The sequence below is a fragment of the Notamacropus eugenii genome, chromosome 3 (genome assembly GCF_028372415.1).
Source record: "Notamacropus eugenii isolate mMacEug1 chromosome 3, mMacEug1.pri_v2, whole genome shotgun sequence".
NCBI lineage: Eukaryota > Metazoa > Chordata > Mammalia > Diprotodontia > Macropodidae > Notamacropus > Notamacropus eugenii.
In genome coordinates, this window is record NC_092874.1 from 147,639,602 (window position 1) to 147,666,456 (window position 26,855).

At 36.8% G+C, this 26,855-nt stretch overlaps 1 protein-coding gene across 1 annotated transcript in view; it reads left to right on the forward strand.

Moving 5' to 3' along the window:
• The first annotated feature begins 652 nt into the window (after positions 1-652).
• SLC26A3 (solute carrier family 26 member 3) overlaps positions 653-26,855 on the forward strand; it is a 30,951-nt gene continuing 4,748 nt past the window's right edge. Inside the window, exons 1-16 of the mRNA XM_072653052.1 lie at positions 653-867; positions 1,350-1,489; positions 1,600-1,710; positions 1,934-2,055; positions 3,861-4,025; positions 5,611-5,763; positions 7,353-7,435; positions 9,735-9,882; positions 10,017-10,130; positions 10,235-10,312; positions 13,286-13,381; positions 19,190-19,296; positions 21,300-21,369; positions 21,471-21,563; positions 23,503-23,598; positions 24,927-25,160. Of these exons, the coding sequence (XP_072509153.1) occupies positions 737-867; positions 1,350-1,489; positions 1,600-1,710; positions 1,934-2,055; positions 3,861-4,025; positions 5,611-5,763; positions 7,353-7,435; positions 9,735-9,882; positions 10,017-10,130; positions 10,235-10,312; positions 13,286-13,381; positions 19,190-19,296; positions 21,300-21,369; positions 21,471-21,563; positions 23,503-23,598; positions 24,927-25,160 (1,941 nt within the window). The 5' untranslated portion in view covers positions 653-736. The remainder of the gene's footprint in view (positions 868-1,349; positions 1,490-1,599; positions 1,711-1,933; positions 2,056-3,860; positions 4,026-5,610; positions 5,764-7,352; positions 7,436-9,734; positions 9,883-10,016; positions 10,131-10,234; positions 10,313-13,285; positions 13,382-19,189; positions 19,297-21,299; positions 21,370-21,470; positions 21,564-23,502; positions 23,599-24,926; positions 25,161-26,855) is intronic.

The window sequence follows — 26,855 nt, forward strand, 5'->3', positions numbered from 1 at the left end:
AGCTGGTACCCAGAAATTCTTATCTTTTTGTTTCCTGCATTTCCATTTTAAGTGAAATCTTCATTGATCATCTGTCATTTTGGTCAAGTCTTCTGACCTTTTTCTACTCCTCATCTATAAGATAAACATAAAATATAGCTCCCCTCTCTGCTTCTGCTTCAATTCTCAGGGACAATAATAGGAAAATGACTTGAAAACTAATCTTTGAGTTCTATTGATGAGATACACCTTAAAAAGGAAAGCAAAGACGTTGAAACATCTCTGGCTTGGGTTGGATTCACAGGATTGTCTTTATTTCTATTCTGTTCTGTACCTTAACACCAAAACTCTGGAATGTTTTCTATTTAAAAAAAAAAAAGTCAGGACCCTCCTTGATAAAAAAGGTAAAAACCTAGTGATGAGCAAATTGAGTCCAATTTTCATGCTTTTTGGCAGTCTTTTTCAAAAGGACCTTGTTTGCTTACCCCAGAGTGGTAGGGTAAGCACTGCTCACAGGAATATCACTGTGGCAAAACACAATCTCAGTTCCTTAATCCAGCTTCTTTTGATCTCAAAAGGTGGTAACATTTAGTTCGGAGTTCACTCATCTGTAAATTGCATCACATTTTCTCTGAGTTATTTAAGAAGCAGGTTTGGTTGTTTATTTTCAGGGCTTTTAACCAGAGAAAGGTAAGGAGAAGCATCAGAAACCAACTTCCACAGAGATCTGCCTTTGGCACAAGATAAGAAAAACAAAATGATTGAGCCCATGGGGAATCAATATGTTGTGGCCGGACAAGTGTACTCGCAAAATGCTTTTGGTGAAGAACATAAGAAGATGAAACGATATCATAAGACAATTTTCGATAATTTCAGGATATGGTTTAGGTAAGGAATATCTTCAGTCCTGGGCTTAATGATGGATGAGGTTCTGACTCCAAAATCCCTGAGCTTTCAGCCTCTTCTTTTTGGCTCTCACTCATATCTTCATTTGTTTCCCATTGACTTTGCTTCTTTCGGGCTCCCAACTCTCCTACCACTTGCCAGAGTTGCAGGGATAGCATCTAAAGTGAACACCCTCTTGGCTTTTAACACAGTCTGTCCCAAAAGATAAACCAATTGTAAGAGAAGAAATGAGGTCTTGCTGGGAGGGTGGAAGCAACGTCAGGGCAGGGGAAGGGAGGGTGAAGATGTGAGAGATAGCAGGGGGATATTGCCTTTGACTTAATCTTTGGCATACTCTTATCTTTGCTAATATGCTGGGCCTTCAATTTGTCCAACAGTGATGTGGGTTAGCTCTTACTAGACTCAGACTTTAGAGAAAGCTCTTAACTGACTCATCTATCTATGGCTTTTAAAAATATTTTCAGGTGCTCCTCACAAAAGACCAAGAAAATAGTCCTTTCCTTGTTCCCCATAGCCTCTTGGTTACCTGCTTACCATCTAAAGGAATGGCTGCTCAGTGATATTGTTTCTGGCATCAGCACTGGGCTGGTAGCTGTACTGCAAGGTAACCATCTACAGAGTCTGAATACCAAATACATAGAGAATTGGATGAGAACTAGCCTAAGACTCTAGTTATTGAATTTAACAGCTCTTCCATCTGTTGTGTGCTTGCAGGTATGGCTTTTGCTTTGCTGGTAGACGTCCCCCCAATTTATGGGCTTTATGCAGCCTTTTTCCCCGTCATAGTCTATTTCTTCTTTGGCACTTCCAGACACATATCTGTTGGTAAGTGAGGTCATCATGGAGATTGAGAGTTTATCCTCCTTTGCTTTCTTGTATCTCATTAACCATCCATTTCAACAGCCCCCAACTCTGTTATTTTGTGCTCTGTGGAAGACTAGGTATTACAAATGGAAATTTGTCTTAATTTTTTTCAAGTTGTGTTTGATTGATAATTCTATTTTTAAGAAGCAGTTTCTAATCATAATTCATCTCTAATGTTAATTAGGTCCATTTCCAATTCTGAGTATGATGGTGGGGGCAGTAGTTGCAAAGGAAGGCTCCCTTGCCACAGAAGCACAGAAGATAATGGCAGCTGCCTCCATCACCATTCTAGCTGGAATTATTCAGGTCAGTGTTACCATGTGAAATCTACTGAACAATCAAACTACTTTGAAGTAGAGTGGTCTGGTTGCTAGGAACAAAATGTTGTTTTTCCCCCTAGGGCTAATTCCAAAAATTGTCTATTCTCCTCCACTTTCCCCTGAGTTTTATCCCTGTGTTACTTAACTAAATAATTTTAAAAGGATCAGTATTTTCAGAAGCTGAGAGATGAGTTTAAAATTCTATCTATGAAACAAAACTCTAACTGGTAATCCTGGCACCTGGGGACAACTTAGAGCAGGACACACAGAGGCCAATCCACCCCAGTTGGAAATAATCATACAAATTTTGGGAGAAGACAAAAGAGAGAAGAAGGTAGCAAGATAGGGGAATGGTATTGGAGCAGGAAGAAGTATGGGACTCGTGGCAAAAATTGAGCCCTGGAGAAAGGACAGAATTATTGTGGAGCCATCTGGCACAGGGTCAAAGACCACCTAGGGAAGCAGTGTAGGCTTCCCCCCCAAAAAAAGTTGGTACCCAGGGTCAAATCCTCAGTGACTTGGCCCTGGAAGGACTGGGAATGAAGTCCAACTAAAGTTTGAAATCTGTCATTCAATAAAACGAGTAGGTAAAAATCCACAAAACAACTCAAAAAATAGCCAAACGGTGAAATATTAAAGATGACATAGAGTCATTGAGACTTAGCCCAAGTCTTTGGTTAGTGTTATGAGTTAAGACATTTAGTGTCCTTTGAAAAAAGTAAATTTCTATAAACACATAAGCAATGTAGTCCACAGAGTCGCTTGGACAACTCATAAAGACCATATTCACAAAAATGTCCAGTTTTTGCGTATCTTTGTGACATGTGTTTCATATTACTTTTCAGGAAAGTCCAAAGAGTAGAAGAAAATGGCCATATCATGTCAGGAATTAAGAAACTCATTTCTCTAGTGCTAAATATAGATGCTTTGGGACATTAACCCTGGCAATCTCCAGTTAAGACTGGGCATTCCAGATGCCCCAGGATGTGCAGCTTTGTACTTTTATTTAAACAGAGTAACTGGCTCAGAAGAATTTAAGAGGCACAGATGTGTGTGTATATGTGCACGCACCCCTAACCCCCACCCCAGCATCATAACTGAGTTTATGGGTATACAAAAGGATTAATGTTTAAATAAGCTTGTCAGTTAAGTAACACAATGGAGTGTTAGACTTGGAATCAGGAAGACCTTAGTTAAAATCTCACCTCAAACATTTACTAGCTGTGTGACCCTAGACAAGTCACTAAACCTTTGTCTTCCTCAGTTTCCTCATCTGTAAAATGGAGAAAATAGTACATAATTTCCAGGGTTGTTGTGAAGGTCAAATGAGATAACATGTAAACCTTAAAACACTATATATCTGCTGGCTATTATTATAAAAATTGGTGAAAGATATAAAGACATAGCTACTAAACAAGTTCTCTTATCTTTTTGAAACAACTTTCTTCTATTATTTTGAAGTTAATAAATGTGAAGATTTCAAAGAACAAAAAAAAAAGAGGATTGCATATAAAACCTTGAAATGTTGTGTTTAGTTTTTTAAAGTGCATATTCATTTTAATCCCTGTTATCGCTTGAGAATGCTAAGATTGTGCATCCCATTTGAAAATGGTGAAATACATCAAGGAAAGAAGGAAGTCTGAATTGGAACCATTCCCTGTAATCAGAACACCAGGCTTTAAATTTTTGTTTCAATTTATACCTTTGCATTCTTGATAATATTTGTTGATCCTTTAGGCTCGACAACCTAATATTTAATACTGACAACGGCTTTGCGACCTTTCTTTTCAGCTGGTCCTGGGAATACTACAGATTGGATTTGTAGTTATCTACTTATCCGAGTGTCTGATTAGCGGCTTCACAACAGCTGCGGCAGTTCATGTTGTGGTGTCCCAGCTGAAATTTATACTCCAGCTCCAAGTCCCTGCGCACACTGACCCTTTCTCAATTTTTAAAGTAAGTATTTCCCCAATCTCATTATTTCTTTTCCTAAGAAATCTCTTCCTACTCTAACTCCTTATATTTTTCCTAACCTGTAAACTGCCTGATCCTTTGGATTCCTTTCTCCCCCACCGTCACCATGTAAGCAGGAAGCTTGTAGAGTTACTTTAGACCACAGGATAGTAAGCAGTTGGATGAATAATGATAATTGACTCTGCAAATCATACTGGAATAGATACTAGTGGAAAAGTGAGATTTATTGGACTGCAGTCATTGGAGTCAGAAGACCTGAGTTCAAATCCTAATTCTGACACTAACTTCATGACCATTTGCAAGTTATTTAGCCTGTCTATGCCTCTAATGGGGATAATAATACTTGTGCTGTCTGCTTCATAGAATTGCTGGAAAATCATTTGTAAACTTTGAAGTGTTATGTAAGTGTGGGTTGCTATAATTAGAATAATGATATAAAAAAAAATCAAAGCCGAGAAAGGGAATTTTAAATTACTATAATTCACATTCTAACTCTAGTGGAATACTGTTATTATTAATAGAACACTATTCATTAATAACTAATTTAAAACCACATCTCTTGACCTCAATTCTTGAGTATTCTAAAAATGGGAGAGGGAGGATTCAATGAGCATTATTACTTTTCAAATCCTTATAATCTCTCCTGTATTCTTAAAAGTTTATCAGACTAATTTAGTCAGTCATTTTGGGTTTGTTTTAGTCATGTCTGACTCTTCATGACCCCATTTGGAGTTTTCTTGACAAAGATACTGGAGTGGTTTGCCATTTCCTTCTCCAGCTCACTTTACAGATGAGGAAACTGAGGCAAACAGGGTTAAGTGACTTGCCCAGGGTCACACAACTTATAAGTATATGCAACTAGCAAATTCAAACTGCTAATATGATCAAGTTAGAAATATTTCCTTCTAAGTATCCAGTTCTTATTCACAAATAAAAATTGGATTTACTTTGAGAGGTCTGGTTTAGCCATTAATCTAGCCATTGGAAGACAGTAGAATTTGTTCTTGACTCATCCTTTGTACTTCAGTCAAGTATTAGGAATTCAAGACTACATTTTACTTGGGATATAATTTTGCTTTTGGTCCAGCAGGACCTCCATGAACTAATCCAGCCACTCTTCATCCACCAGAACTAGAAGTCAAAGGGCTCCCAGGGGTAGAGATGTGAGTTACCAATTAACTGTCTGCTTTTGACTCATAACTCTACCATCTAGGACACTGGTTTCCAAATTTTGGGACCTAGATGGGTTAAAGAGAAACTAGAGAGGATACATTCTAAGGGGATTTGGTTGGGATTCCAATTTTTCACAGGAGAATACAGAATAATTATGTAACAAAGAAATATGCCTGTGAAAGCATGAAAGCAGAGCAAAAATAAATGTAAAAATGCTGAGGCACATCTATGGAATTTATCATCTGTCAAAATGATCTTCAACAAGAATTACTGGATCTCTGTTCCAGAATGCTGATTTAGCCTGACCTTGTGATTCCTTGTGTGTTCTCCTATGTTGGGTGAAGGTGATATGTTAATATAATTCCAGAGGTGTTTTTTTTTTTTATCTTTTTAGGTTCTAGAATCTGTCTTTACACAAATTGCAAAGACCAATATTGCAGATCTTGTGACATCCCTCATAATACTGATAATTGTGTTCATAGTTAAAGAAATAAATCAGAAATACAAAAACAAACTTCCAGTACCCATTCCAATTGAACTCATCATGGTAAGTATTTATCAGAAAGCTTCCTTTCTTAGAATTTGTGTTTAATATTGCTGTTTGTAGATTTTATACATCTCTATATCTTATACATGATTGTATGACCCTGAGTTATTAGCAGCCCTGAGACCTCATGAGTTCCTTACATACAACTATCATACTGCAAGACTGTGGCATTGGGGAAAGTCTAAAGATTGGAGCAAGTCAAAGGACTTGGATTCAAATTCTGTCTCTGCTGCTTGCTCCCTCTATGACCTTGGACAAATCATTTGTCTTCTCTAGAGCTCTGTTTCTTCAACTGTAAGAGGAGGGAACAGTACTAGATGACTTCTAAGGTCCCATCAAGATCTAAATCTATCATCCATGTGCAATTCAAGGCTTAATAATTTTTTTCATGATTTTGAATTCACTGTCCTTGCTGGAAATATGGATGGCAAAACTTAGAATTAAGGGGAAAATATTTCCATATCAGTTCATTTTTAAAATTCTTAAATTTCAAAAAAGTTCTTTAAATGGTTCTCTATATATGAACTAAGTTGTCCTTTTAAAAATAAAAAGTACATCTTTTGAAATGTACTTTTATATTTATAAGAACAAAACTCTTGATTCTGGCATCTTTTTCATTGGTCACATTCTATCAACTCCCTTAATTGTTCTCTTTTAATTAGGGTTTTCTTTGTCCCTTCAACATATTTCTAGATACTGAGCTGCTTTTATGTCCCTCTACATGCCACAAATAAATCAAAATGTGAGAGAACCATCTGGTGTGCAAGTGTGCGCATTTATTTTTCTGAACTTCCTTTAACCTATAAAATGTAATCTCTTAGAATTCAGGGTCTATGTCTTTCTAAAATCTTGTGCACAGTAATTAGTTCACTGTGAACATTTTAAAAAATATGCAAAGAGATGAAGAACCTGTGATTTCAGCAGTGTGAGACTCTCGGTATAGGCACTTCCCCCTACCAAGCCAGATCTCTGTGACATAGCAAAGTCCTACTGCATTGTACAAGTTGAGGTCTTGGTCACATGACTTTCAGAGATAAGAACTGAACCCAGATATTTCTGACTATCTATCCTCCTGAGATATATATATATATATATATATATATAACATATACATAGTCCTGATTGTATTTTTAATTGCTCTATCCACTATGCCATGCTGCCTCCTATTTAATAAATAGTAATAAGAGTTCTTGCTGCAGGAGCCACCAGCAAACAAAATATAACACAAATACTTTGCAGTGCTAGGGTTGGGAAGATAGAACTAATACTGTGTAGACTGACATTGCTAGTTGTTGGAGCACTATTTGCACCCTAGGAAATTGAAGGCATAAGTATTTGGAGGACCAAATCAAAGGGTAGGGGAAAAAAGAAAGGATAATGATTTAGCACCCCTAAGAGATTTCACCCTGGGGTGCTGAGAATTTTGGTCCCATTACAAAAAAGGTAGTTTTCTGCCCTTCTGTGCATCAAAGAGTAAAACTGCAAAGATGAGGACAGTAAGTGAAACCAAATGGATAGAGACTCTTTTTCGGGGTCATAGGGTTCTAATATGTGTAACTTGTTGCTATGTGGGTTTTTTTTTTTTCCAGACAGTCATTGCAGCAGGCGTATCCTATGGTTTTAACTTCCAAACGAGATTTGGTGTGGCAGTGGTTGGTAAAATGGAAAGTGGGTAAGTGTACTCTTTTAAGGGAGTGTTCCCAAACACAATCCTTGGCTTAAACAGTAAGAGTAGTCACATATGAATAATTTAAAATAGAAATCTATAGTCAAAGCCCTGCCACTAGTCATTTCCTTATCATGACACTCCCCTTGACCTCTCCCTCAATCGACGATAACATAGCAAGGAAAGGAGACATCACAAAATGTTTTCTAGAAATCCAATTCTTTTGTAGACATTAAGATTTCTCCTTGCACAGGGACACATTGGCCAGCTGGATAGTAAGTAGCCTATTCAGGGACATATAAACAAGAGAAATTTAAAGTCATCTAAGGAGTAAGAATAGGCAAAATAAACTAGCTTTTCATGAAGAAGAATCAAACAAAACCAGGTTCCATTAATAAATTACTATAAACAATATATAGTGTTTTGGTTAAGTTGACAAAACCAAGTACTTCAAGTTCAAAAGAGACAAGTAAGAAATAATCTGTATGCTGCTTTGGCAATAGGTACAAAATGTCCTCTCTGATGTTTCTTTTGAAAACACTGGCAAAACCATTCCAGCAGACTAAGGAAGGACCAGCCTCCTGACAGAGAGGTGTTGGGATCAAAATGCAGAATGAGACATCTGTTTTGGGATATAGCCATTGTGCGAATTTGCTTTTTTTTGACCATACATGTGAAGGATGGGGGAGGACTGTTTTTCTTTGTTTTGGTGGAGGAAGAAAAAACAATTTTTTCTTGAAATAAAAGAAAAAAAACAAACTTCAAACCCTAAAACGTTGGCAAAGCATTTCCTACCATTGGAAAGAAGTATGGAAGATGTATATGGAATTTGGACATGTATTATATTTTATTCTGTTCATTTTACTAAGATATCAATTTTATGCATTTTAAAATAATATTTAAGGTGAAATGATGGTAGGAGTGTTGAAACCAGAGTCAAAAATCTGAGTCCATTTTCTCTCTTCCACTTGCCAGTCGTGTGAATTTGGATAAATCTCTTTGCCTTTCTGAGGCTGAGTTTTCTCATCTAAAAGGTAGTTGATAATCACATATATACTGCCTACTTCCTAGAGTTTGGGGGAGGATCAAAAGAAATAATATACATAAACTGCTTTGTAAACTGGTTGAGCAATATCTAAATGTAAGACAGTTAGGAGAATTCAGCATCCATTCTGATTTTTGTTTGCTATATTCCTTCCCTCTATTCTCTTTTTCCAGAGACGGGAGATGGGAGGGGGGAGGCTAGCCAACAGGGTCCCACAGCTAGTAGATATCTGAAGTCATATTTGAATTCAGATCTACCTGACTCCAGGGCCCATGCTCTGTCCACTGTACCACCTAGCTGCCCCAATTCTCTGAGTATAATATGAATAGGAATCATTTACATAGCATTTTGTGGTTTTGTGGTTTTCAAAATGCTATCTTATCTGATCCTTACAACAACTCAGTGAGGTAAGTGCAATTATTATTCCCATTTTACAGATGGAGAAACTGAGACATAGAGAGGTTTCAACCTGCCCAGGGTTATACAGCTAGTAAGTATCTCAGGCAGGATTTGAACTCAAGTCTTCCCAACTCCAAGTCCAGCCCTGTATCCGTTATGCCACTTAGCTGCCTACAACAATTTTATGTAGCAGCAATTTCCCTCAGTTAATTGCTTGGCTTTCTGTTCTCACAAAATATGGGATGATTTCCTCTAGATCAAGCAAAACTTCCTTGTTTTGGTTTTGTAAGAATTATGATGGTGGTGTTTTTTTAAGTAGCTCTCACTCACCATACATTCTACTATAGGACTACCTTGTTTTGCAAACCTTAGACTCAAAAGTGAAAAGCAGTGTGGTGTGAGCGATAGGGAAAAGACCTTGAAAACCAGTGATCCTTGAGTTCAAATCCTGAGACATGCTGTGTAAACCTTGATGGTTACTTAATCTTTCACTGCCCCAGGTAACTCTAAAACTGTAAGTTGAAGAGAAAGTATTGACCTATATTTATAGTGGAAATGTCCTCAGCTAGAAGTACCCCATATCCATAAAATCACTGGTGTGGTTCTGTACTCAAAGGTTCTATACTCTATACTATTGAGCCTATAAGGATGTAAATTTAAGAGCATATTAACTTATCTATACCAGTTGAAAAGTATTCAAGATTATCTCCTGCCTTTGGGCCACATTTAGAGAGTTTTATCCATTTCAGACAGTGCTTTATAACAATATAATAATAGATTCCAGTGCTTTTAGCTTTGCCAAGTTTTCATGGACTCATGCTCAAGAGATAAGAAATATCTTAACTCTAATATCAATTTCAGATTTAAGATACCTTCTTCACCCTCTATGAGGATTTGGGGAGACAACATCGGTGATGCCTTTGCCATTGCAATTGTTGCATTTGCAGTAGCATATTCTGTTGCAAGTGTATATTCTGTTAAATATGATTATCACATTAATGGAAATCAGGTAAATCTAAAATTTATACTGGGCCTAATTAAGACACTTTAAAAATAGTTTTGTTTTTTGTTTATTTCTTTGTTTGTTGCCAGAACAGCTCTGGTCACTCTTCTAAAAGACTTACCTCCTTGTTTTCTGTGCAGGAGTTAATTGCCTTTGGACTGGGCAACATCGTTGGTGGATCATTCACAGGTTTTGCAGCAAGCACTTCACTCTCCAGATCGGGTGTTCAGGAAAGCACAGGAGGCAAAACTCAGGTATTTCAAGATCTTTGCTACTGAGGTGCTACACATTAATTAACTTCAATATCACAGGCAAGAAAATTGAGCAAGTTTGTGATGAGAATCTTCTGCTTTTCCAGATTGCCGGGTTTCTATCAGCTATTATTGTTCTGATTGTTATAATGGCAATTGGATTCCTACTGGAGCCACTACAAAAGGTAATTCCCCACACACACACCTTCTTTGGAAGCTTACAAGGTCCTTCCTACCGTTCATGAGTAGTCCTAGTGCTTCATCAACACAAGAACCAAAGGAGAAAAGGAGGTAGCTAAAATTTCTCTCATCTCAACAGATTCCAATGTTTGGATTGACCAAATTGTTTTCATTTTTCCCAGCAACATTTTACAAATGTCAGGAATGGAGATGACCAAACTACTTTATCATGTCTATTCTTACCAAGTCAGTGAGGCCCAAGTATAATACGTTATGTTAAGACAAGAGGATCAGCTGTTGGCACAAGATCTTGATGAAGAATTCTTGGTTGTAGCGAATGTCTTCCAGAACTTAATGCAATCAGTTCCCCTAAGTTAGAGGATGGTGCTACCAACCACAAAACTGTCTCTCATAGACACTCCCTTCCAGTTCCCCAGGGATTGATTTGACTCCAAGACTAGCATATACTAGGAATAGGAGCTAACATCCTGAGCCCTGGCCTAAACAGGGATCTTAGATCTGAAATTCTACCTATTTCACCTAGGCTATAATGTTTCCCAGGGCAGTTAAATGGCACAATGGATAGAGCCCTGAGTCTAGAGTCAGAAAGACCCTCGTTCAAATCCAATCTCAGACCCTGGGCAAATCACTTAATCCTGTTTGCCTCAGTTTCCTAATTCCAAACTGGAGAAAGAAATGGTAAACCACTCCAGTATCTTTGTCAACAAAACCCCAAATGGGGTCACAGAGAATTAGGCACAACAGAAATGAAATGACAGTGTTTTCCAGTCTGCTCCAGCTAACTTCAATTTGATCAACATTTATCGAAGGGCTGCTACTGACTGACTGTGCTAGGTAGACAAACATATAAGTAAAATGGTTCCCTTTCCAAAGAAGCTCACATTCTCCTGGGAAAATACAATATGAATGTATATAAGTGAATACTAAGCCCTAATAAAGTAACAGAAAGTTATTTCAAGGAACAAATTTCCATCAGAAAAAAAAATGACAGCAGATCACAGAAAATATCTGATCTGTAGCATACTATGCAACATCCAAATAAATTGCTAGCTATTTATGATACTACTACACAAAGCATGGTAATACAATACTTTGTCACAGGCAGCTAGCTGCTAAATAATGCGGTGGTGGCTAGATCTGGAGTCAGGAAGACCTGAATTCAAATCCAGCCTAAGACACTTACTAGCTATAACTCTGGGCAAGTCATTTAATCACTGTCAATTTCTTTTTGTTAAATAGGGAAAATAATAGTTTCCACATTTGTAAAATGGGGGAAATAATTTCTGGGGCTGTTATGAGGATAAGACAAGATAATATCTGTAAAGCACTTGACAAGCTTTAAATGAGACACACCTGCTAAAAGAGATGGATTTACAACTGGAAATTTTTCATTTTTTATCAGAGTACAGTTGAAATGTGGATCTGACCTCAGGTTTTTCTCCCAATACATTAGTCTGTTTTAGAATAGGGAGCTATGTAAGTTTTTTCTCTGAAGATATGGTGCTCCTCTTCTTAGGCTCTGCCTGTGGAATCTTATTAACTTCTAATAGGTCAAGGGAGATGATAAGATGAGATATTTGGACCCATAACACATCATGAGGAAGAGGAGGGAATTAAATCCCTACAAAATGAAAACAACAGTAGGAAAACATTGCAAGGCCAAGAACACAGATGTACACCTATATAGACACACATCCATAAGCACACAGAGAAATATTAAGCTGTATTGTTTTTTCTACAAACTGCATAACTAGACTCAATTAACCCTGAAGAAACAGTCTAGCTCACACTAACTTTAGAAAAACTGAACAAAACCTAACCGATTTTAATCCATTTAGGTCCTCTTCCATCTTCTACTGAACACGTGGAAGATTTCCTTCCAGAAATAACATTCCTATGATTCTTTGATGTTTAATCACCTGAAACCTCATCCAACTACCTCATCCAACTCATGACACCAGGATTGTTTTATACAAAGACAAGAAATACATTATTTCAAAAAAGCTTACCTGGCTTCAATTTTCTTTTCTCTTGTTTGGCAAGTAATATTGTTCAGTCGTTTTTCAGTCATGCCTGATTCTTTGTGACCCCATTTGGGGTATTCTTGGCAAAGACACTGGAGTGGTTTGCCATTTCCTTCTCCTATTTTTACAGATGAGGAACTGAGGCAAACAGGATTTAAGTGACTTGCTCTGGGTCACACAGCTAATAACTGTCTATGGTTGAGTTTGAATTTGGGAAGAGGAGTCCAAACCCAATACTCTATCCACTGTGCCACCTTACTGCTTGACTTGGGAAATAATTCAATTCAATATAAACCAAAAATCATTTATTAACCACTACTGTATGTTAGACACTGTGAATAACCCTAGGAAGATAAAGACAAAAATGTAAGTAATCTCTCCCACATAAAGGAATCTACATTGTAGTGAAAGAAGTAATACGTTTCAGGACAAACAAAGACAAAATACATACAGAATAATTCCAAGACCTCCTCCATTCTAAGTAACTTATGAGACTAAATAAATAAAATCTGAGCCAGCTAAATTACTCAAACAATCCTCTGATACAGAATAGTTTGCTTTCTAAAAGATTTTAAATTTAAATGGAGTACTTCAACAGAGACTGCTTGAGCAGGTTTCTATATCATAGTCATAGGTCACATTGCTTTAGAGAACCGTGGTGCTTATTGGTGACTATTAGAGCTATTAGCGACTATGAAATCTTTGGTTGAAATCTCTCTGGAATCTCAAGGAGTGGCACCGATTGAGTACTTCTGTACTGGGAAGGGCAAAGTCTCAAGACTACTATGGCTCAATTTATGTTGGAAAAGCTATTGCTCTGTGACAGGCACTCTCCATCCCTTTAAAGTCCTCTCTTATCATTAAACTTTACCTTGGCATCTTGAAAACGTATTTGCTCAACACACTCTGTCTCCTGTTTTTCTTTTTTACCAGTCTGTACTGGCAGCTTTAGCTCTTGGAAATTTAAAGGGGATGCTGATGCAGTTTGCAGAAGTGCACAGATTATGGAAAAAGGACAAGTATGACTGTGTGAGTAGAAAGTAACTTTGTACTTTAAAAAAATTAAATGTTGTGTATGTAAAATGCAGGACAGGATTTATAATTCAAATGGATTCTTGATTTGTTATATTAATTTGCTAGCTATCTTTAAGTCATAGATAATTTTTGGTAGTTTGATTGGTATGGCACTGAATAAGTAAATTAATTTAAATAGAATTATCATTTTTATTATATTGGCTTGGTCTCCCTAGGAACAATAAATATTTCTCTAATTGCTTAGATATGTCTTTATTTGTGTGAAAAGTGTTTTGTTACTATATTCATATAGCCCGTGGGTTTGTCTTGGGAGGTAGACTCTCAAGTATTTTATATTGTCTGCAGTTATATTAAATTGAATTTCTTTCTGTTTCTTCCTGTTGGGTTTTGTTGGTAATATATAGAAGTATTGATAATTTATATGAGTTTGTTTTTGCTAAACAGCTTTCCTAAAGTTGTTCATTGTTTCAACTAGCTTTTTAGGGTTCTTTAAGTATACCATTATATCATCTGCAAAGAGTGATCATTGTTTCCTCGTTGCCTATTTTCATTCGTTCAACTTCTTTTTCTTGTCACTGCTATAGTTAGCATTTCTCATACAATATTGAATAATAGTGATGATAAAGGACATCTTTGGTTCACCTCTGATCTTAATTGGGAAGGCTTCAAGTTTATTCTCATTACAGATAATGGTTGCTGACATTTTAAGAAAGGTTCTACTCATTCCTCTGCTTTCTAGTGTTTTTAATAGAAATGATTGTTGCATATTGTCAATGGCTTTTTTGCATTTATCAATATAAGCATGTGATTTTATTGTTTTGTTATTGATATGACCAATTATAATGATAGTTTTCCTAATATTGAACCAGTTCTACATTCCTGCTATAAATCCCTGGTTATCATGTATGATCTTTGTGACATATTGTTGTAGTCTCCTTGCTAGTATTTTATTTAAAATTTTTGTATCAATACTCCTTAAGCAAGTTGGTCTACAGTTTTCTTTCTGTTTTTGCTTTCCCTGGTTTAGGTATCATTAATATAATATTTGTGACATAAAAGTAATTTGGTAGAACTTTTCTTTACCTAATTTTTCAAATAGTTCATACAGGTTTGGGATTAATTGTTCCTTAAATGTTTGGTAGAATTCACTTGTAAATCTATCTGATCCTAGGAACTGTTTTGTAAGGATCTTATTTATGGTTTGTCCAATTTCTTTTTCTAAGATAGGGTCATTTAAATACTCTACTTCCTCTTCTATTGAGTAATTTATATCTTTTATAAATGTTTATCCATTTCACTTAGACTGTTAGTTTTGCTGGCATATAATTGGTCAAAGCAAATTCTCATAAATGCTTTAATTTCATCTTCATGGTTGATGCATTTATACTTTTCATTTTTGATACTAGTAATTTGGTTTTCTTTCTTTTTTTTAAATCAAGTTAACCAATGGTTTATCTGTTTTATTCTTTTTCCATAACACTGGCTTCTAGTTTTATTTATTGGGTCTGTGGCTTATTTATTTTCAGTTTTATGGATTTTCAAGATTTCCATTTTGGTGTTTAATTGGGTATTTTAAATTTGCTCTTTTCCTAGATTTTTGGGTTCTATGCAGAACTCATTGATTTGTTCTTTCTCTCTTTTATTGATGGATGCAATTAGAGATATAAAATTTCCTCTAAGTTCTGCTTTGGTTGCATACCACTAATTTTGGGATGTTGTCTCATTGTTATTCTCTTTAATGAAATTATTGTTTCTATGATTTGTACCCACTCTTCTTTAGGATTAAATTATTTAGTTTCCAATTCTTTTTTAATCTATGCTTCCACAACCCATTAGTAAATGTAATTTTTATTATGGTCTGAAAAGAATATCCCTAATATATCTGCTTTTAAAAATTTGGTTGTGAGGTTTTTATGCCCTACTACCTGGTCAATTTTTGTGAAGGTGCCATATACAGCTGAGAAAAAGGTATTCTCATTCAGTTTTCTCCACTAACTTTTCTAAGATTCAGCCCATCTCCTTAACTTCTTCCTTACTTATCTTATAATTAGATTTGGGGGCAGCTAGGTGGTGCAATGGATAGAGTACCAGTGCAGGAGTCAGGAGGACCTGAGTTCAAATCTCACCTCAGACACAACACTCACTAGCTGTGTGACCTTGGGCAAGTCACTTAACCCCAACTGCCTCATCCTGAATCATCTCCAGTCATCCTGATGAATATCTGGTCACTGGATCCAGATGGCTCAGGAGGAGAAGTGAGGCTGGTGACCTGCATAGCCCTCCCTCACTCAAAACAAAGTCAAGTGCAAGTCATGTCATTATTTCTCTGATGGCATGGTCTTCTTCAGCAACAAAGGATGAACACACACACACACACACACACACACACAATTAGACTAATCTAGTTTTCAGTGGAGAAAGTTGAATAAAACTAATAGTTTTAACTGTCTGTTTTCTCCTTTAATTAATTTAACTTTTCCTTTAAGAATTTGGATACTATGCCACTTGGTGCATACAGATTTCATACTGATATTACTTCATGTCTATGGTTCCTTTTAGCAAGATATAGTTTCTCTGCTTGTCCTTTTTATTAGGTTTATTTTTTGCTTTTGCTTTGTCTGAGATCATGATTGCTACCCCTGACTTTTTTTTATATCAGCCTAAGCATAATAGATTCTGCTCTAGTCCCTTATTTTAACTCTTTGTATGTCAAGTGTGATTCTTGTAAATGATATATTGTTAGATTCTGGTTTCTAATCCATTCTGTTTCCAACTAATGAGTGAGTTCACATTCACAATTATGATAGCTAACCGTGCATTTTTCTCCATTCTATTTTCTTTTGTTTAGCCTCTCTTTATCCTGTCCCTCTTCAAAAGTCTGTTTTGCTTCTGACCACTGCCTTCTTTTGTCCACTCTCTTTTTATCATAAGTTCACCCCCTTTTCTCTTATCCACTTTACCTCTTACTTCTCTGTTGGGTAAGGTAGATTTCTATTTAAAACTGAGTGTGTATTTCCCTTTTTGAACCAATTTAGACATGAATTTCAAGCATTGACCCCACCACCACTGTCATCCTTGCATGACTTTTTTATGTGAGATAATTTTCCCCATTCTCTTTCCCTTACCCCTTCTTCCTCTCCCTTACCCCTTCTTCCAGGGCATCTGTCTTTCTCCCCTTTCCATTTCCATACATCAACCCTCTTGATATAAGGCATCATACCTCACTCATGTGCCCTTTTCTATGTGGAATCTTTCTAGAGGCCCTAATAGTTTAGGAGTTACATAAATCATCTTCCCATATAGAAATGTAAACAGTTTAACCCTTTAGAATCCCTTATGATTTCTCTTTCTTGTTTATCTTTTCATGCTTCTCTTGAGTCTTGTATTTGAAAGCCAAATTTTATTCATTTCTGATCTTTTCATCAGGAATGCTTGAAAGTCATCTATTTCATTAAATATCCAATTTTTTCCCTTGAAGGATGATACTCAATTTTGATGGTAGGTTATTTTCAACTCTAATCCCAGCACTTTTGCCTTCTGGAATGTCATATTCCAAGCCCTCTGCTCCTTTAAAGTAGTAGCTACTAAATTTTGTGTGAGCCTGGCTATGGCTTCAGGGTATTAGAATGATTTTTTTTTCTTGAATTCAAGCATTCAAGAAAATGCTTGAAGTATTTTCTTTTTGACTTGGGAGCTCTGGAAACTGGCTATACTATTCCTGGGAGTTTTCATTTGGGGATCTCTTTCAAGTGGTGATCTTTGGATTCTTTACATTTTTATTTTACCCTTTGGTTCTAAGGCAGTTTTCTTTTAATAATTTCTTGAAATATGATATCTAAACTCTTTCTTTGATTATGACATTCAGGTAGTGCAATAATTCTTAAATTATCTTTCCTTGATCTATTTTCCAGATTAATTGTTTTTCCAATGAGATATTTCATGTTTTCTTCTATTTTTTCATTCTCTTGACTTTTTAAAAGTTGTTTCTTGATGTCTCATGCAGTCATTAGCTTCCAGTTGCCTAATTTTTTTTAGGAATTTTTTTCAGTGAGCTTTTGTACCTCTTTTTTCATTTGATCTATTCTGCTTTTTAAGGTGTTATTTTCTTCACCATTTTTTGTGACTCTTTTACCAAGTTGTTATCTTTTCATAATTTTCATAATTTCTTTCCCTAATTTTTCCTCTATCACTCTTTTTGAACATCATTTTTTAGTTCTTCCAGGAATTCTTATTGAACTTGTCTCCAATTTGCATTGTTCCTTAAAGTTTTGCTTGTAGATGTTGTGACCTCATTGTCTTCTTCCGATTTTGTGTCTTGTCATCACAGTAGCTTTTTGCGATCTGATTGTGGGTTTGTTTCGGTTCTTGTTCTTGCTTACTTTTTCCATTCTATTTGGTGAATTTGGAACTTTATGTTAAAGTTGGATTCTGTTCCCAGGGCAGGGGGGTGGGGGTGGTTGAGGCAGACTCTCTCAAGCTTCAGGCTTTTTCCATGTTGTTGTTTTCATTGCTTATTTTGGGGGTTTGGAAGTTTTAAGTACTTCCAAAATAGTGTGATCTGAGGAGAGATGTGGTCACTGCTCTCTTGGTTTGCACTCTGTTTCTTACTAAGAGCCCCTGATTCCTTGGGATTGTAATTAATACTACTCCACCAGACCCTTGTTGCCTTGGGAACAAAAATAATGCTGTTCCTCAGGCTCCGTGATCCCTTGGGATCAGAAGTGATACTGTTCCTCAGGGCCTCTGCTTCCTTTTGCCCAAAAGTGTTCTTCTTCACCCTTGAACTATGACTTAGAAGTGGATATGGGCAATGAATTGACCAACACAACATCTGGTCCTATATCTAGTGCTAATACTGGGATCCCCAGTAATTTCTTTCTGACTAGTTGCCAGGTCCCCTTACTGTCTGACTTGAGAGCTGACTTTAGAGCTCCTAAAGTGGTTGCTGCTTCTGTCACCACCCTGGATAAACAACCACTGGTGTTTTGCCCAGAAAGGCTCCAGACCAGCCTCTGACCCCATGTCACAGATCTCTCTGATCTCCTAAGTTATCATGGGCTGGAAGAATGTCTCACTTTGACCTTTTGTTGACTCTGCCACTCCAGAATTCAATTTGAGGAGTTATTTTAAAGTTGTTTGGAGGGGAATGTTAGAACTCAGCTGAGTGCTTTCTCTACTCTTTCATCTTGGTTCCACCCTCAGTAGTGAAGGAGGAACTCCATAGATAGAGACTACCATAAATTATGAGGTTGTAGCTTGGAAAGTCACTACCCAGAGGGGAGCAGAGACTGGTCAGGGAAGAACTTACCCAGAGTGCTAACAGGGAGAGGAAGTGCCTGTGTCATCTAATAAATTCCTATTTTAATTACTTCAAGTATTGGCAATGGCCTTTAAATTTCAGCACCCTTGGAAAATATCCCAGTTGCCCCATCCTAATTATAGCTTATAGCGGGGGATTGGGGGAAGGTTGTTGGCCCAGATCAACACTAAGTTTTCTTTAACTCAGATTTTTCAAGATTTTTCTGTGATCATAGATGTAATTTATTCAAATTCTTACAAAAAGAATCTGTATTGCCCTTAGCTATATAGTTAAAATTCTGTTTTATTGAGCATTTGAGCAAAAATTCTTCCTTCTCTTCTTAGGACAAGTAGCATAAAGACAGTGCATCTTAGTATATGGTTTAGTATTTGTTGAGCTTGACAAAATGAGAAATAATTGCATTTGTTTTCATTCCTAACACTAACTGATGGAGTTTTATCACTCTTTTAATGTATGGTTTGTATGTTGTTTTCTTTTTCCAGCTAATTTGGATTTTTACTTTCCTGGCTGCTGTTATCCTGGGACTTGGTTTGGGACTAGCAGCTAGTATTGTATTCCAGCTCCTCACCATTATATTCCGGACTCAGTTGTGAGTAGATATTGAGCATGCTGATCGTGAACCCTTTTGGGCTTTGACTAGCCTAAAACAGAAAAGATTAATTTGTTATTTTTTATGAAGGAAGAAAGTAGAGTTTAATTAACAGAAATAATTGTAAAAATAAGATGGCCATTACATTTTCCCTTAGGTTATCTACAGATGATCTACAAAGAGCAGCAGTATTGCATGACTTTGTAGCACTAGCCTCCCTACTCCATTTCTACTCAGACCTTTGCCACTATTTCAAAGATATTACAGAAAACCTCCAAGCTCTGGTTTGCCCACCTATATAATAGAGATTGAATGGAGACAAGGGGAGTAGTGGATAGATAGTGACCTTAGAGTCAGAAAGACTTGAGGTTCAAATTCTGTTTCAGAAACTTACTGTGTGACCCTGAGTAAATCATTTAACTTCTCAGTACCCTTTGCTAAGACCATACATTTCAAAATGTTTGCTATCTCCTCACCAGGAGCTTCTTCTTTGGATGAATTCACAGATCCAGACAAATCAACAAATCATCATAAAGATAACTGCCTTCTAAGAATGTCTAAGGGCTTTAACCAAGGCTTGTTAAACATTAGAATAAGTTACTGAGCGAGGTTATGACTCGTTGCTGAAGAAAACTATTCTTCTCCTTGAGATTTAAATCATCCCTGCATACAACCAGGTGGTTCAATTAGAAGACTTCTGAAAGTCTTTCCTTTATTCTATAGAAACCACTTATTAAACTTCTAGGTACCACTATTACAGAGTATGCTATCACCACACTCAAAGTTATAAAAGAACACATCAATAATAGATGCACATATCTGTATTTAAATATTCACATGCCTAAAATTTCTCTAATAAATGTTTATTGAATGCCTCTTATTTGTAACATAACAATGAGCTTACATTCATAGATAGAGGACTTTTGACTGAATGTAAGCCAGCTCCTTGAGGGCAAGGACTATTTTTGTTTTTATATTGTCAGCACCTAGTACAGTCCCTGGTACCATAGTAGGTGCTTAATAAATGCTTATTGATAGATTGATTGAAGGCCTTAATATTTGCCAAGTGCCTTCCTCGCAGGAGCAGCTAGGTGATGCAGTGGATAGAGTACTGGGCCTAAAGTCAGCAAGACCCATCTTCATGAGTTCAAATCTGACCTCACTGACTAGTTGTGAGATCCTGACCAAGTCACTTAACCCTGTTTGTCTCAATTTCCTCTTCTGTAGAAGGAAGTGGCAAATCACTCTAATATCTTTGCCAACAAAACTTCAATTGGGGTCATAAAGAGACAGATACAATTGATGCAACTGAACAACAACTTCCTCACAACAACTGGGAATTGGTACGAGTATACTTGGGTGTGGAAGCTGGACCTCTGAGTATAAGTAGGATTCATAGGATCATAGCTGGAAGGTACCTTAGAGGTCTTCTAGTCCAACCTACTCATTTTATAGGAGAGGAAATGGAGGTCCAGAGAGTTACATTCTGAAGGTCTCAAAGTTAGAGTACATGAGATGTACTGAAGCCAGGTCTTCCGACGATCAAATTCTGTGATCCTTCCACTGCACCACAATGCCAACTCTACTTTACAACTAAGAAAAAGTACTGTGTTAATGAAGCGTGACAAAACTCAAAATAACAGTAATAACTGATATTTGCATAGAACTAACATATTATCTAATTTTATCTTCAGAACAATACTATGAGATAGGTGCAAGAGGTATCATTGTCTCTATTGTACAGTTGAGGAAACTGAGGCTTAGAGAGTTTAAACGATTTACCAACTAAGAAGTGTCAGAGTCAGGATCTGAACCCTGGTTTCCCCTGACTGTAGCACCTTTTCCACTATGCTATGTTATCTCTCTAAAGAAAAAGAAAAAGAAAGACCTATTTCCTGTCCTCAAGGGTCATTTATAATAAGGCATAAAAAGACATCAATTTTTACACCACAGACTTAGTTCTAATATGTCATATTACTCATTTTATGCTCATTTCTTTATAGTCCAAAATGTAGCATATTGGCTAATGTTGGAAGAAGTGACATCTATAAGAACAAAAAAGATTACCCTGAGGTAAGAACTTTTCTGTTTTGCTTGATATATTTTTGATGTTTACTTGTATTAATTCCTTACAAATTATATTCAGAAACTAACTTCATGTTTCTCTCGCATAGATTTATGAGCCAGAGGGTGTGAAGATTTTCAAATGTCCATCTCCTATCTACTTTGCAAATATTAGTTTCTTCAAGAGAAAGCTTATTGATGCGGTAAGTTTCGATGTTTTAAAAATATACCTATGTATATTTACCATTATTGTTCTAAATTCCAGAAAAAAAATTCTATCTCTTAACAAAATAGATGGTATACTCTAGACATTTGGGAGCTTTTCTACATCACTGTCCCTAGGGGCCATGTTGTGAGACTGCCTCATAGACAAGAATACCTTATAAAAAGGTCCTTTGGGTTCTGCAGGGAAAAAAAGTCCTTTGGATGGGGTTCATGATGGAACCATCTTATGCTGAGTTCTGTTGTGTAGTGAACAGTGTTATAGTATGATTTTGTCATTCTGGATTTTGTTGCTAACTCTCTACCCAATTCCTTATGAAACCCAAGGCAAGGAATAAGTAAGCAATCTAGAAAAAACAAAGGAGTATTTGATATTTGAATACATCCCTGCTGCTGGTCATAATGACAATACATAATAAGTGACTATCAAGTGACGGGTAGGGGACTGAAGATAGGGCAGGTGGGACTCAAATTTGAGAAATGAAAGAAAACAGTGTTAACTCTAGGAATCACCACCACCACCACCATCATTTTGTTTTAATAGTCACAGATGAAGAACCGTGGGCAGCTAGGTGGCATAGTGGATAGAGTGCTGAGCCTGAAATCAAGAAGACTCATCTTGCTGAGTTCTAATCTGGCCTCAGGCACTTCCTGGGCATGTCACTTCATCCTGTTTGCCTCAGTTTCCTCATATGTAAAATGAGCTAGAGAAGGAAATGGCAAACTGCCCTAGCATCTTTACCAATGAAATCCCAAATGGAGTCATGAGGAGTCAGATATGATGGAAATTATGAACAACAATCACTATCTATTGTCAGAGATGGAATTTAAACCCAAGTCCTCTCATTTCAGAGCCAGTGTCCTTTCCATTGTAACCATGTTTCCTCCATAATGAACTTTAAGATCCCTTTCTTTATATTCTGTGAATAATCTTCTTAGATTCCATGTAAAAATTAGTGCTATAGCCATAGAGCATGAGTTGGGTCTATCAGCATGCCTTAGAGGAGCACTCCCATTGGCCCCTCCCCTGAGAGAGGTGGAACAACAGTTGTAAGGATCATTTAAGTATTGAAGCAAAGGGAAAAACAAAGGGTCAATGAAGACACATGTTTATAGCTATAATACTGAGAAGTTACCTGAATACAATGGTTTTGTCAATATAGGTGATGCTGTAGTTTGTTAAATATATATAATATATGTAATTACATTATAATTATATTCTTATGTATTATATATACATATATATGTAAAATCACATAATAAATGAGAAACTTAGAATAATAAAAGCCAATTATTCAATATTTCACTGATAAGTGATTTATTCTCCCTCCTCATTCCTCTTCCCTCCCTCCCCATGAAGACCCCAATCCCTTCCTGTCTTAGTAGACATTTTAGTGAATTGCTATGGCCAAACTAATTTACCACCTAGTGACCTACCTTCCTAAGCAGAACCCTTTGAAGTTTGAAGGAGTTCTCTTTAGGATGAGTGAAAGTAGTATTTAATTTAAGTAAGACTGTAGGATTTAAAGCTAGAAGGAATCTTAGAAATGGTCTTGTCCAACGAAAGGTAACTGTATGGAAATCAGCACTTTGATCGTTCCACAGGCTACCACGATGAATAGGTGTAAGAGAGGACTGGATGAATTTATGGATAGTAGATCAATACAGATTACTAAAGGGAAGTTCAGGTTATTGTTTGAGCCAGAACACCAAGCTGGACAGACTATTGCTCTGTTCCAGGATAATATCTCCAGTCTTCTTAAGAACCATTTAAAAAAAAATTTTTTTAGAGGGAGGAAGCTTTCTTCATTACTTGTCCTTATCCTTCAACCCAACTGAAATCAAAGTATTCAGAAATGAACTATATGAGGAGCACAATGTATATTTGGCAGGTCTGTAATCCAATGATATATTTTTCAGGTTGGTTTTAAGCCAGCTAGAATTTTGCGAAAGCGCAACAAAGCCCTGAAGAAAATCCGAAAGTTGATGAAAAAGGGACAATTGCAAGTAACACCAGTAAGTTCCTTGGTCATATTATATGTGATATATAGAGTTGTATATCTTAACTGAAAGTTTAATAGATACGATTCAAGATTTCAGCCCCATTTATCTGCATGTTCTCATGTTGCCAAAGGCAAGATTTAAATTTCAGTCTTCCTAATTTCAGGCAGCTAGGTGACACACTGGGTACAGCACTAGGTTTGGAATCAGGAAGACCCATTTTCATGAGTTCAAATCCAGACTCAGTAACTACTAGCTCTGTGACCAAGTTATTTAAACCTGTTTGCCTCAGTTTGCTCATCTGTAAAATGAGCTGGGGAAGGCAATGGCAAACCATTCCAGTATCTTTGCCAAGAAAACTCCAAAATGGGGTCACAGAGTCAGACACAACTGAACAACAACCAGAAAAACATCCTAATATCAAGACCAGCACATATGTTGTCTTCTTTCCCTTCAAATATCCATCACAGATTAGATGACTTAATTTAAAACTGCTACAGGTTATAATTTTCAAGTAAGTACTTAGATTTTATTATCAATCTAACTTAAAACCCTGTAACCTCTCACCTGGAGTACTGCAATAGCATCTATTTGGTCTTCCTGCTACCTTAGGTCTCTCCCCTCTCAAAACCACACAGCTGTCAACACGATTTTCCTAAACCTACTCCACTGCTCAATAAACTCCAATGGCTCCCTATTGCTTCTTTTATCACATATAAACTGCTCTGGTATTTAAATCTCTTCATATCTTGAACATATACAACCTTTCCAGACTTAATATAGGACTCTCCATCGCATACATTACAGGACAAACAAACTAGCCTTTTTACTGTTTCTTACACACAATACCCCATCGTCTATCTCCATGCCTTTGTATTGGCTGTGTCCCATTCCTCCGTCCTCACCTCATCCTCTTACAATATCTACCTTTCTTTAGATCTCACCTTGAGTGTTGCTGTCTGTGTGCAGATTTTCTCAGTTCCTCCCAACTGCTCATCGTCTCCCCCAAATTATCTTGCTTCTACTTTGCATATAGTCAGTACCCATATACATGTATGAATATATATATATACATATATATAATGTATGTATATGTATGTGTGTGTATACGTTGTCTCCTTCCTCAAGACCATAAGCTTCCTGAGGGCAAGAACAGTTTCATTTTTGAATTGTATGGCCCAGTCCCTAGCCCAGCATTTGGCACTTAATATGTGTTTATTGATTGACAGACTACTATTAACTTAAATAATCTTTCTTCTTGATTCCAGATACAGAAAATACATAGAATAGATATAGGTATGTATGTATATACTGTATATTTATTTTGCCTTTCCACCCTGCAGAAAGGATTCATATATACTTCTGATGGCTTCAGAGACTCTGATGATGAGCTAGATAACCAACACATAGAAGAATTGGATAAGCCTATCCAGACGACAGATCTACCCTTTCCGATAGACTGGAACTCAGACCTTCCTTTCAACATTGAAGTTCCTAAAATCAACCTCCACAGCCTCATTCTTGACTTTTCATCTGTGTCTTTCGTTGATTCATCTTCTATGAGGGGCCTTAAATCGGTAATTTAAATCTTTCCCTTCCCTCCTCTTCCCCCCCAATCTACCTATCCAGGCAGTTCTGCTATAAGGTGACATATATATGTTGCCAAAAAACACCATTAAAAAATTCTACCATTAAAAAAACACCACAGAGTTTATAGGGGAAATGGGGTTATTACAATAACCCTCAAAAACTTCAACAGTAATACATAAAAAAGATAGAAACCTAATAAAAATGGCAGCATAGTTTTTTTTTTATATGTTAAATGGTTAAGAAGTGCATAAATGCCACAATAAATTGTGGCTGAGTGTACAGCTGGGCCTGGGCCCTGGACTGCACAACGCCATGGCAGAAGGGTGAGGGAGGAGGGAGGGCAAGCTCAACCCTCCTTTGCCCACACAGCCCCTACTACACCAGAAGACAAACAATAAATACAGCACTTTACTTTGACAAAGACCTGAATTTTGCATGTGGAAGTGGGTGTCATGAAGGTTGTAGCTTGTAAGTTATTGTGAACTTGGTGCCGTTTTCTACATTCTCTCCCTGCTTCTCAAAGAAGAAATTAAGCAGAAACAAACTTGAAATTTGAGTTATACTCAAAATATCTCCTAATGTATCAATTGCATTAAGCAAATTCACATTTCTGAAGCACATGTTATAGCAGAACTGACACTGTGTATGTATACATGCATATACATATATATATATTTCAATGTATAATAAAGCTAACTGAGCCATGGTTATAGGCATAAACTTTGCTTCCAGGAAGGATGCTCCAAAACTGGTTTTTCTTTCACTTTAAAGAGAAAAACATCACAGGGTGAGAACATTGCCTTTATTTGTCAAATGAACAAATGATTCCTTTCCTTTTCTCCCCTAGGGTGTCCTACTTTGGAGTGTATTTGATTTTAAGAATGGGAGGCTAGGTGGTGCTAAAGTGCTGGGACTGGGGTCAGGAAGATATCTTATTGAGTTCAAATCTGACCTCAGACACTGACTAGCAGTGTGACCTTTGGAGAACCACTTAACCCTGTTTGCCTCAGTTTCCTAATCTGTAAAATAAGCTGGAGAAAGAAATGGCAAACCACTCCAGTGTCTTTGCCAAGAAAACCCCCAAATGGGGTCACAAAGAGTCAAACACGACTGAACAACAAAATTTTGAGAAAAGCAGAATGAGAATGAGGGTGAAAAAAGCAGGAATAGTGGTTAAGAGCTGCCCTGGAACAGTGGGGTTCCTGTCTTGCCTGGAGGTCATCCAGTCATTCCAACAAACTCTCATTTTAGAACTGAGGAAACTGACACACCAAGAACATAAATGATTTCATTTGATAGTTCTAGTTGCTTTCCATGGATAGGAACAGTGAAAATTTCATATGCTAGTGAATGTTTTTCATAAGTCTCTACTTGCTGTTAATTAATACACAGATCTTTGTTGAGCCACCTATTAAAAAAACTTATTTAAAAAGAAACTTAATTGGAAATTTTTCCCATGTGCTATGTCCACAAACTATTAGACCCCATTTTTAGTTTCTTATAATTGAACAGGCACATTTTTCTTATTAAGCCTTTTTTCCCCTCCCCAGCCTGGAAATTTGTCCCCTGGCTATTACCTACTAATTTAGATCCATTCACTATGCAGAAGTTCTTATAGTTGTACATCTCCCAAAAGGTATAATCACCATTGTTCTCTATCAGTTTCTGACATCAGATTGTTT